Below are 12,065 nucleotides of genomic sequence, written 5' to 3'. Positions count from 1 at the left end.
CCTGAGTTATTCGTTTGATATAGCACGCAAATTGTGACCTTACAAGTACCTTTGGTTGTTTTATTTCTACAGTATATATATTATTATTTTTGTGTTAATCAGTTGTTTCGATGATGGATTAGAGGTGATCTACTCACTAGAAGTAGTATGACATCACTTCGACTCTCCAGCACTGTCATGTCTGGTGATTATTACGACAGATCGGTATGTTCAGACAGCTATGATTCGTTTCTGCCTCAGTACTTCACTCTCCCAATGACACAACAGAATGCTCAGTAAACGTCATACAGTAACTCCAATGGATTAACAGAGTTTCAAAGTACTGATTATCAGGTAAAATCATTGCAGTGGTTTAAAACATTCAAATGATAATGGGTGCAAAAGCATAAAGAACAGGACTGGGTAAATAATTTTAAGAGTACTGTTTTGGAGATGCAAAAGCTGTCGGACTAGTCAGTCAGACTGAGGTTTTAGGGAGGTGTGTGTTCTCAAGGATGGCTAAAACATTGCTTGGGATTCCTTTGTTTGGTGCTCAGTATGTGCTCCTTAGGGGCACACGTGGTTTATACAGGTCACCTCTGAACAGTAGATATAACCTACATTCAGTGCAATATGAAGTATTAAGTACAACGTCGTGGCCAAAAGTTGAGAATGACACAAATATTATTTTCACAAAGTCTGCTGCCTCAGTTTGTATGAAATGGCAATTCTGCATATATCCAGAATGTTATGAAGAGTGACTCAGCATGGAAATGCAAAGTTCCCTCTTTGCATGCAATGAACCTGAATCCCCAAAACCATTTCCACTGCATTCAGCCCTGCCACAAAAGGACTAGCTGACATCATGTCAGTGATTCTCCTCGTTAACACAGGTGTGACGTGGTTGACGAGGAAAGGCCGGAGATCACTCTGTCATGCTGATTGAGTTCGAATAACAGACTGGAAGGCTTCAAAAAGGAGGGTGGTGCTTGGAATCATTGTCTTCCTCTGTAAACCATGGTTACCTGCAAGGAAACACATTCGTCACATTGCTTTGGGCGCCAAAAAGGGCTTCACAGGCAAGGATATTGCTGCCAGTAAAATTGCACCTAAATCAACCATTTATCAGATCATCAAGAACTTCAAGGAGAGCGGTTCAATTGTTTTGAAGAAGGCTTCAGGGTGCCCAAGAAAGTCCAGCAAGCTCCATGACCGTCTCCTAAAGTTGATTCAGCTGCGGGATCGGGGCATCACCAGTACAGAGCTTGCTCAGGAATGGCAGCAGGCAGGTGTGAAGTGCATCTGCACACACAGTGAGGCAAAGACTTTTGGAGAATGGCCTGGTTGTCAAGAAGGGCAGCAAAGAAGCCACTTTTTCTCTCAGGAAAAACATCAGGGACAGACTGATATTCTGCAAAAGGTACAGGGATTGGACTGCTGAGAACGTGGGTTAAAAGTCATTTTCTCTGATGAATCCCTTTCCGGTTGTTTGGGGAATCCGGAAAAAAGCTTGTCCGGAGACGACAAGATGAGCGCTACCATCAGTCCTGTGGTCATGCCAACAGTAAACAACCTGAGACCATTCATGTGTGGAGTTGCTTCTCAGCCAAGGGAGTGGGGCTCATCACAATTTTGCCTAAGAACACAGCCATGAATAAAGAATGGTAACCAAACACATCCTCCGAGAGCATCTTCTCCCAACCATCCAGGAAACAGTTTGGTGACGAACAATGCCTTTTCCAGCATGATGGAGCACCTTGCCCATAAGGAAAAAAGTGATAACTAAGTGGCTCGGGGAACAAAATATTGATATTTTGGATCCATGGCCAGGAAACTCCCCAGACCATAATCCCATTGAGAACTTGTGGTCAATTCTTAAGAGGCGGGTGGACAAACAAAACCCCCACAAATTCTTGACACACTCCAAGCATTTGATTTGCAAGAATGGGCTGCCATCAGTCAGGATGTGCCCAGAAGTTAATTGACAGCATGCCAGGGCGGATTGCAGAGGTCCTTGAAAAAGAAGGGTCAACACTGCAAATATTGACTCTTTGCATCAACATTCATGTAATTGTCAATAAAAGCCTTTGACACTTATGAAATGTTTTGTAATTATACTTCAGTATTCCAAAGTAACATCTGACAGAAATGATCTAAAAAGACACTGAAGCAGCAGACTTTAGTGAAAATAATTATTTGTGTCATTCTCAAAACTTTTGCCACGACTGTACTCATATTTGATGTTAGACTATGTATTATTATCAAGTCTTTGTTTGCTAGTTATCTAGGATTTTATGCAGACTCCACCCATTGCACTCTAAACACTTGCACCAGAACCTCCTAGCTCAGTGGGAGTCAGAGCTCAGTGGGTAATAAGAGGAGTATTATACTGCTGCCACCAAATGTGACAAGGTAATGTTAAGGGCAGAGATTCAGCGGGAGGTTCTGGTGCAAGTGTCCCATTCTATTTAGAGTGCAATGGTGGAGTCTGCATAAAATCCTAGATAACTAGCAAACAAAAGACTTGATAATAATACATAGTCTAACATCAAATATGAGTACTTTACATACTTCATATTGCACTGACATGTAGGATAATGTACTGTTCAGCAGGACCTTAGAACCCCACGTGTGCCCTAAAGGAGCACATACTGAGCACAACAAGAATCCCAAGCATGTTTTAGCCAGTCCTGAGAACACACCACCTCCCTAAAGGGACCTCAGTCTGACTGACTAGTCCCGACAGCTTTTGCATCTCCAAAACAGTACTCTTAAAATTATTACCCACCTGTTCTTTATCTTTGCACCATTATCATTTGAATGTTTTAAACACTGCAATGATTTTACCTGATATCAGTGACTTTGAAACTCTGTAACACCTTGGAGTACTGTATGACGTTTACTGGCATCCTTTGTTGTCATAGGGAGGGGTCGGGGATCAAGTGTCGCTCACTGCCTACATCACCGCTGCACTGCTGGAGCTGGATGGCAACACTTCTGTGAGTTATCACCTCTTTCCATATCCAAGTATTTAAAAAAAAATATATTATTGATAAACAAGGTGGTCACATTTGTTGATTTTATCAAAACATGAACGGCCTTAGTGGATATTTCTGCTTAGCCGTCCAACTACTTCACACAATTTTAAATAAGACTATCACCCACAGAACGCCTCACTTGCCATGTAATCAAATTTGTTAAACAACATCCCAATATACAGTTCCTTCTGGAAAAGTTTTCAGACCCCTTGATTATTTCCACATTTTGTTACGTTACAGCCGTATTCTAAAATGGATTAATAAAATGTTAAAAATCCTCAGCGATCTACACACAATACACCATAATGACAAAGCGAAAACAGGTTTTTAGAAATGTTTGCAAATGTATTGAAAATAAAAAAACAGAAATTCCTTATTTACACAAGTATTCAGATTTTTTGCAATGATACAGGTGCTGCAAAATGACCTCCAGCAGGCCACAAATGTGCATGTGTCAGCATATGGTCTCACAAGGGGTCTGAGGATCTCATCTTGGTACCTAATGGCAGTCAGGCTACCTCTGGCGAGCACATGGAGGGCTGTGCGGCCCCACAAAGAAATGCCACCCCACACCATGACTGACCCACCGCCAAACCGGTCATGCTGGAGGATGTTGCAGGCAGCAGAACGTTCTCCACGGCGTCTCCAGACTCTGTCACGTCTGTCACATGTGCTCATGTGTTCAGTGTGAACCTGCTTTCATCTGTGAAGARCACAGGGCGCCAGTGGCGAATTTGCCAATCTTGGTGTTCTCTGGCAAATGCCAAACGTCCTGCACGGTGTTGGGCTGTAAGCACAACTCCCACCTGTGGACGTCGGGCCCTCATACCACCCTCATGGAGTCTGTTTCTGACCGTTTGAGCAGACACATGCACATTBGTGGCCTGCTGGAGGTCATTTTGCAATGGCCCTAGCCTTCACCCTTCGATCCAACAGGTCCTTAATGGGATTGAGATCTGGGCTCTTCGCTGGCCATGGTAGAACACTGACATTCCTGTGTTGCAGGAAATCACGCACAGAACGAGCAGTATGGCATTGTCATGCTGGAGGGTCATGTCAGGATGAGCCTGCAGAAAGGGTACACGAGGGAGGAGGCTGTCTTCCTGTAACGCACAGCGTTGTTGAGAGAGCTTGTCATTGCAGGCAATGTCCGATAATGCTGTGGCCCCCAGACCACGACGGACCCCCCAAATCGATCCTGCTCAAGAGTACAGCCTTGGCGTAACGCTCATTCTTTCAACGATAAATGCGAATCCGACATCACCCTGGTGAGACAGAACCGCTACTTGTCAGTGAAGAGCACTTTTTGCCAGTCCTGGCTGGTCCAGCGATGGTTTGCGCCCATAGGCGACGTTGCCAGTGATGTCTGACGACCTGCCTTACAACAGGGCTACAAGACATCAGTTCAGCCTATTGCGGACAGTCTGAGCACTGATGGAGGGATTGTGCGTTGCAACTTGGGCAGTTGTTGCCATCCTGTGCAGGTGTTACACGTGGTGTGCCACTGTGGATAATCAGCTGTCCGTCTGTCTCAGGCGTCTTACAGTACGGACATTGCAATTTATTGCCTTGGCCACATCTGCAGTCCTCATGCCTCCTTGCAGCATGCCTAAGGCACGTTCACGCAGAGGAGCAGGGACCCTGGGCATCTTTCTTTGGTCTTTTTCAGAGTTGGTAGAAAGACCTCTAGTGTCAAGTTTTTCATAACTGTGACCTTAATTGCCTACTGTCTAAGCTGTTAGTGTCTTAATGACCATTCCACAGGTGCATGTTCATTTAACAAGCATAGGAAACAGTGTTTAAAACCTTTACAGATTTTTACTTATCTTTGAAAGACAAAGGGACGTTTTTCTTTTTCCTTGTGTGTGTAGCTTTTTTCTCCCCTCTCTAATGGAATACAGTTTCCAAACCACCCCATTCTCTGAAATATTGGCCACTGGCATACCCGTCAAGGTTACGTAAATAACTCGGTTCATTGAAAGGAAACCAGACGTCACCAGTATGGGCCCATTGGTTCACCCCTGCAGTGGGAATTTAATGACTGACGGAAGTAGTTATCATTCTAAAGGAACTGACCTCTGCATTCTCCTCTTTTTCTTTTCAGGTGATGAAGCTGTGAGTGAATACAGCTCCCCGTGTGCAGAGTAAGTACAACCTTTCTAATACTTCATTTTCATATCTAAATTTGTCAGTTAAGCTATGTATGTTCATTGTTTTTTATAGGGAGTAAAATCCTAGGCAAAGCATGGAATATATTATTGATGTTTGTCATTTTCACAGGTGACAGCCAATCAAGCTGACTGGACTTGGGCTCAACCAATTGCTTTCCTATTTAGGAAGAGCTCCTAGAATGGAGGGGTTCTATTTGGTGCTTACACATTGTCCAACTTGTAATCCGTTTAACATTAAGTGAACACAATTTAATAGATGGCCATAAGTTACCTCTGTAATCCTGCTATAAAGTGATTGTCGTGTTTCTACGTTAATAAAACAATGCTATGGATTCAAACCAGACTCTGTAACATTTCTGTTTTTAATAGATCTGTATTGAGAATCCATACATGAAAGTGTACAGTCAACATATGGTGTGTCAGATGGAGCATGTTCTACAGTGTTGAGCGAGCAGAGTGTGGTATACTGTAACTGAAGTGTATTCTGACCACTAGACTTCTTGTACAATACTGGTTGAATGAGTGACATTTTACAGTAAACCTTTTTCTACAACATACCTCTGGCTACACCATTTCGGTGTGGGGAAAATATATTAAGATATTTTCTGATGTTTATAGTACCTCAATTTCACAAGGCTTAACAAACCTAAAGATATTCAGATGGTGTTTATGTAGCATGTCAAGCTACCAGATCATGACATTCTTGATCTGAAAGAATTGGTAAGTGTAAGCAATAATTCAACCTACCCAATCAGATCTACAGAAGTGCATAGGTTACTGTTCAGTGACATTAGACTATGACAAGCACAGAATGATTAGCATTATTATAATGACATGTGCAAGGGGTCAAGTCAACATTAGTGAATCTAGTTCAGCAGTAAGCTAAAGTCCGATGGAACAAATTGAGTTGTCTTCACTTAAGTTTGAGCTAAATAGGGAGTCGGAAATGCCTTTTGTATAAAACAACCATCTGAAACCATTGGTAAATGTCATTTAGCAATATTCCATAGTGTAAAAAAAAAAAAAGTTAAGACACTGATACACACACGGCTCACAAACAAACCTGTAACAAACAATATCTCAATTTGGCAAATAGAAAGGCTTTTGACACAAAGTCTGACAGTATTGTCATTTTGGATTATACAGTGTCTTTTCCAGGACTCCCTTTTCAATCCGTGGGCAGAAGCAGGTAAAAAACCAGTGGAGAAAAATGTCTATTGTAAAGTGATTTAAAAATAGATACAATGAACGTAACAAAATAAAAAGGCAATTTCCCATACTGGGGAGAGGATAAGCCTGAGTCTATTGAAGTGTGTCACTGCTAGGCCTCCGTACACAAGTCTCCCTATTAGTTCATGAACTGCGTGTAGCCCTCGCTCCGGTTACTATAACATCCATCCATATCCTCATGGCCTCCGGGGCAGAGGCCACCATGTAGTAGAGTCTGTCGTGAGTCTTCACACAGAAGGTCAACGAGGGATTGGGCTCTGGATTCAGGGGAGAGAAAGGTCAGTAATATGGAGATGACAGATTATCCCAAACAGCACTCGGTGTTAAGGGTGATTGAATGCAGAATCTGTGGGGAGTTTTTCCTACGCACCTCATATTGTCTCTGATTCAACCACAGTACTAGAGCTTGGTTATAAAATAAATGAACCAATATCATTCTGTCTTACAGATTTTACATAAGTACAATGGGTGCACTACAATCAAATATATTAAACAACCCAAAACCTGTGTGTTAGTTGCTACACATTTGCCCATATACACTGCTCAAAAAATAAAGGGAACACTAAAATAACACATCCTAGATCTGAATGAATGAAATATCTTAAATACTTTATCTTTACGTAGTTAAATGTGCTGAACAAAATCACACAAAAATTATCAATGGAAATCAAATGTATCAACCCATGGAGGTCTGGAGTCACACTCAAAATTAAAGTGGAAAACCACACTACAGGCTGATCCAACTTTGATGTAATGTCCTTAAAACAAGTCAAAATGAGGCTCAGTAGTGTGCGTGGCCTCCACGTGCCTGTATGACCTCCCTACAACGCCTGGGCATGCTCCTGATGAGGTGGCGGATGGTCTCCTGGGATCTCCTCCCAGACATGACTAAGCATCACCAATCCTGGACAGTCTGGTGCAACGTGGCGTTGGGGATGGAGCGAGACATGATGTCCAGATGTACTCAATTGGATTCAGGTCTGGGAACGGGCGGGCCAGTCCATAGCATCAATGCCTTCCTCTTGCAGGAACTTCTGACACACTCCACCACATGAGGTCTTGCATTAGGAGGAACCCAGGCCAACCGCCACTATTGATTCTCTCCATTCATACCCAAGCTATAGTCGACCCGGATTTGATTTTGCAACAGTACTTTTCTCCCCCCCTCCCCACTGTCACAGGACACAGTCGTAGCACTGCAGGCCCTGGCCAAGTACGGTGCTGCCACCTTCAGTCCAGAGGGCGCCAGTACAGTCAGTGTGAGCTCGGCCGGAGGCCTGAAGATGGAGTTCACTGTGAATCAGAACAACAGGCTGCTCTATCAGGAGGAGCAGCTGAGGGAGGTCCCTGGAGACTACAACATCAAGGCACAGGGCAAGAGCTGCGTGTTTGTGCAGGTCAGGCTCCAGTCAATTTCCTTTGCTGCCCCTCAGTACTGCATGTACTGAGTATCTGGTTTGTGTTCAGTAGAGCACACTGTTGCGCAAAAACTACCGTTTCAACCCTAGAATTTCAGCATTATTGGTAATGCATGTGTGCTACTGTACATTGAAATGTCTGTTGATTTCATGCATCTCAATAGTATCGTCTGTCTTTTCAGATCGCCATGCACTACAATATTCCCCCTCCTCCTGACTTCTCTGCTTTCAACATCTCAACACAGACGCTTGGGAAATGTGACGGCACCAAGAAATCTCTGATAGTGTCTGTGGATGTCAGGTACAGTGGTATTCCTTTTACCTTTGAAATAGCAGCTGAAAAAAATGACTGAACCACCAGTGTGTAGATGCATTTAAAATGCATCTTTTAAGCTGCACTATAACTTTTTGGGCGACCTGACCAAATTCATGTAGACATATGAGTTATAGATCTGTCATCCTCATTGACAGCAAGTCTAAGAAGTGTTAGATCTGTTCTATGTACACTATTTTTATGCTTCCCATTCTTAAGTATCGTTTTTGCGTCTTTTACTTTCGGTTTTGAACAGCATAAAATAAAAAATGTTTGGTTACTGAAAATATATTTCAAAGCGGTTTAGATGGTACAATGATTTTCTTGCTTGTTTTGTCACAAACTTAACTTAAGCTAACTAGTAGAATTTTAGCAATCATGAAATGGTGGAACGATTTCTGCATATTTGCACCTTAAGATAATATCCATCCTTCATCTTCATTCAGACTGTGTGACTGACAGGTACAATGGTCGGCGAGAGGAGACCAACATGGTGATCATCAATGTCAAGCTTCTCTCCGGCTTCGTCCTGGACAAGTCCTCCCTCAGGCCTGTGAGTCAATAAGAGAACCTCAGTTAATCAGGGCCAGGAGTTTTACCAGTTTGGGGAACACTCCTGGCCCTAAGTATAATCCCCTTGAGGATTAGTTAATGTATAAAATGATAATGGCATCTGTTCTAATTGTAAGTATTATCGTTTTGTCAATGCCAGTAGTTGTCCTTTGAATGTATCAGTTGTACTATGACACTATCTTATCCTGTGTTCTGTTCTTCCAGTTGAAAAATGACCCCACTGTCAAACGTGTTGACCTGGAGGAAGGACATGTCATCATCTACCTAGATGGGGTAGGAACATGACTGTTGCATCTAAACGGGGCTGTCTTTATCGGTTACAGAACTTAGTTGGATGTTGTCTCATCTGCATCTACACACTAGATTTAACTTGAACAGTAACATCAAAGTAAGACTGTAGTGGATGTTTTATACAGTAACACTCTGTGAATCTATAACATTGAACTGCAATGTCAAATGTATTATTCCTTTTCTTCCAGCTCAAGCAGAAGGAAACGAAGACGTACAGCCTGGCCATAGAGGAGGATGTGCCTGTGAGGAATCTGAAACCAGCTGTGGTGAAAGTGTATGACTACTACCAGACAAGTAAGAATTCCATCTAACAGTGAAATGTGTAGGGTTGCCAAGAACTTTAAATAAATTCTGTGGTTTTCCCAAAATCCCGACTGGCGGATTCACAGRAAAGGGAGAATAAGCAGGATATCCATTATCCTCCAACCAAGATTTATGGAATACCAGGGTATTTAAGTTTCCTGAAATTCTGCAACCTTAAAAGTGATTTCATTTACAGAAAACATTGTGCTCCCCAAGGGTTATCATGAAAAACTGATACTCTTTCTCAAATGGAAAAAGATAAACGCTCAACTAGATATTAGACCGTGTCAAACTCATTCGAGGGCCAAGTGGGAGTTTTTGCTCCTTCCTTGTAAATGTTTGATTGAATTAAGGTCACTGATTAGTAAGGAACTCCCCTCACCTGGTTGTCTAGGACTTAATTGAGAGAAAGAAAAGAAAATCCAGCAGAAGAGGCCCTCCATTAAATGAGTGACACCCCTTGGATTAGACCTTAAGTGTCAACTTGTTAGCTTTTACCAAAAGTGCACCGTGTGATGTAATATAAACTCATCAACAAAAAAAAGTCCTCTCACTGTCAACTGCATTTGTTTTCAGCAAACTTAACATGTTTAAATATTTGTATGAACAACTAAGACGTGAGATGTTACCCCACTTTTCCACCAAGGCACCTGCAAGTTCCCGGACACTTCTGGGGGAATGGCCCTAGCCTTCACCCTTCGATCCAACAGGTCCTTAATGGGATTGAGATCTGGGCTCTTCGCTGGCCATGGTAGAACACTGACATTCCTGTGTTGCAGGAAATCACGCACAGAACGAGCAGTATGGCATTGTCATGCTGGAGGGTCATGTCAGGATGAGCCTGCAGAAAGGGTACCACGAGGGAGGAGGCTGTCTTCCCTGTAACGCACAGCGTTGTTGAGAGAGCTTGTCATTGCAGGCAATGTCCGATAATGCTGTGGCCCCCAGACCACGACGGACCCCCCCAAATCGATCCTGCTCAAGAGTACAGGCCTTGGCGTAACGCTCATTCTTTCAACGATAAATGCGAATCCGACCATCACCCCTGGTGAGACAGAACCGCTACTTGTCAGTGAAGAGCACTTTTTGCCAGTCCTGGCTGGTCCAGCGATGGTTTGCGCCCATAGGCGACGTTGCCAGTGATGTCTGACGACCTGCCTTACAACAGGGCTACAAGACATCAGTTCATCTACCTTCTGTCGCGTATAAAACGTCACTGCCGACCACTGACAATGAAAATTCCCACAGGTGCAATCGTCACTGGGAGAGACAGAGGCTTCTGGACAAAGACGGACTCTCTGGAGAGTGGAAGATGACAATCCTATGTTGCTGCTGGCGCGCTCTCCGGTCCCACCATGCCAGGCTTTGGGCTGGACTACTCCACTGCATCGTCCGGCTGGCGCCCAACAACCCAGAATTGTGTGTTTCATTTTCAATCTTCATATGTATTGCTTTATTATATTGATTCTCTCCATTCATACCCAAGCTATAGTCGACCCGGATTTGATTTTGCAACAGTACTCTCCCCCCTCCCCCTGCACAGGACCATCGTTAGCACTGCAGGCCCTGGCCAAGTACGGTGCTGCCACCTTCAGTCCAGAGGGCGCCAGTACAGTCAGTGTGAGCTCGGCCGGAGGCCTGAAGATGGAGTTCACTGGAATCAGAACAACAGGCTGCTCTATCAGGAGGAGCAGCTGAGGGAGGTCCCTGGAGACTACAACATCAAGGCAAGGGCAAGAGCTGCGTGTTTGTGCAGGTCAGGCTCCAGTCAATTTCCTTTGCTGCCCTCAGTACTGCATGTACTGAGTATCTGGTTTGTGTTCAGTAGAGCACACTGTTGCGCAAAAACTAACGTTTCACCTAGAATTTCAGCATTATGGAATGCATGTGTGCTACTGTACATTGAAATGTCTGTTGATTTCATGCATCTCAAAGTATCGTCTGTCTTTTCAGATCGCCATGCACAAATATTCCCCCTCCTCCTGACTTCTCTGCTTTCAACATCTCAACACAGACGCTGGAAATGTGACGGCACCAAGAAATCTCTGATAGTGTCTGTGGTGTCAGGTACAGTGGTATTCCTTTTACCTTTGAAATAGCAGCTGAAAAAAATGACTGAAACCACCAGTGTGTAGATGCATTTAAAATGCATCTTTTAATGCTGCACATAACTTTTGGGCGACCTGACAAATTCATGAATATGAGTTATAGATCTGTCATCCTCATTGACGCAAGTCTAAGAATGTTAGATCTGTCATGTCTTTTTATGCTTCCCATTCTTAATATCGTTTTTGCGTCTTTTACTTTCGGTTTTGAACAGCAAAATAAAAAAATGTTTGGTTACTGAAATATATTTCAAAGCGGTTTAGATGGTACAATGATTTTCTTGCTTGTTTTGTCACAAACTTAACTTAAGCTAACTAGTAGAATTTTAGCAATCAGAAATGGTGGAACGATTTCTGCATATTTGCACCTTAAGATAATATCCATCCTTCATCTCATGACTGTGTGACTGACAGGTACAATGGTCGGCGAGAGAGACCAACATGGTGATCATCAATGTCAAGCTTCTCTCCGGCTTCGTCCTGGACAATCCTCCCTCAGGCCTGTGAGTCAATAAGGAACCTCAGTTAATCAGGGCAGGAGTTTTACCAGTTTGGGGAACACTCCTGGCCCTAAGTATAATCCCCTTGAGGATTAGTTAATGTATAAAATGATAATGGCATCTGTTCTAATTGTAAGTATTATC

General features: G+C 43.2%; 2 protein-coding genes and 1 long non-coding RNA gene across 3 annotated transcripts in view; all 3 read left to right on the top strand.

Moving 5' to 3' along the window:
• LOC111959835 (alpha-2-macroglobulin) overlaps nucleotides 1–3,029 on the top strand; it is a 27,725-nt gene extending 24,696 nt beyond the window's left edge. The window contains exon 27 of the mRNA XM_023981643.3: nucleotides 2,904–3,029. Within this exon, the coding sequence (XP_023837411.1) occupies nucleotides 2,904–3,014 (111 nt within the window). The 3' untranslated portion in view covers nucleotides 3,015–3,029. The remainder of the gene's footprint in view (nucleotides 1–2,903) is intronic.
• Nucleotides 3,030–5,069: 2,040 nt separating this feature from the next.
• On the top strand, nucleotides 5,070–5,553 carry LOC112067970 (uncharacterized). Its single transcript, XR_002893491.2, has 2 exons — nucleotides 5,070–5,161; nucleotides 5,298–5,553. It is a non-coding gene; the product is annotated as an uncharacterized lncRNA (long non-coding RNA).
• Nucleotides 5,554–7,230: 1,677 nt separating this feature from the next.
• On the top strand, nucleotides 7,231–9,339 carry LOC139023464 (alpha-2-macroglobulin-like). The gene is made up of 6 exons (XM_070436663.1): nucleotides 7,231–7,268; nucleotides 7,569–7,815; nucleotides 8,019–8,137; nucleotides 8,612–8,702; nucleotides 8,927–8,995; nucleotides 9,202–9,339. Exons 1-6 carry the CDS (start codon nucleotides 7,231–7,233, stop codon nucleotides 9,322–9,324), a joined length of 687 nt encoding a protein of 228 aa, XP_070292764.1. The 3' UTR covers nucleotides 9,325–9,339.
• The last annotated feature ends 2,726 nt before the right edge of the window (nucleotides 9,340–12,065 follow it).

The sequence above is a fragment of the Salvelinus sp. IW2-2015 genome, linkage group LG4p (genome assembly GCF_002910315.2).
Source record: "Salvelinus sp. IW2-2015 linkage group LG4p, ASM291031v2, whole genome shotgun sequence".
NCBI classification, from domain to species: Eukaryota; Metazoa; Chordata; class Actinopteri; order Salmoniformes; family Salmonidae; genus Salvelinus; species Salvelinus sp. IW2-2015.
Note: the sequence above shows the minus strand (reverse complement) of the source record. Positions and strands in the feature narration are given on the sequence as shown.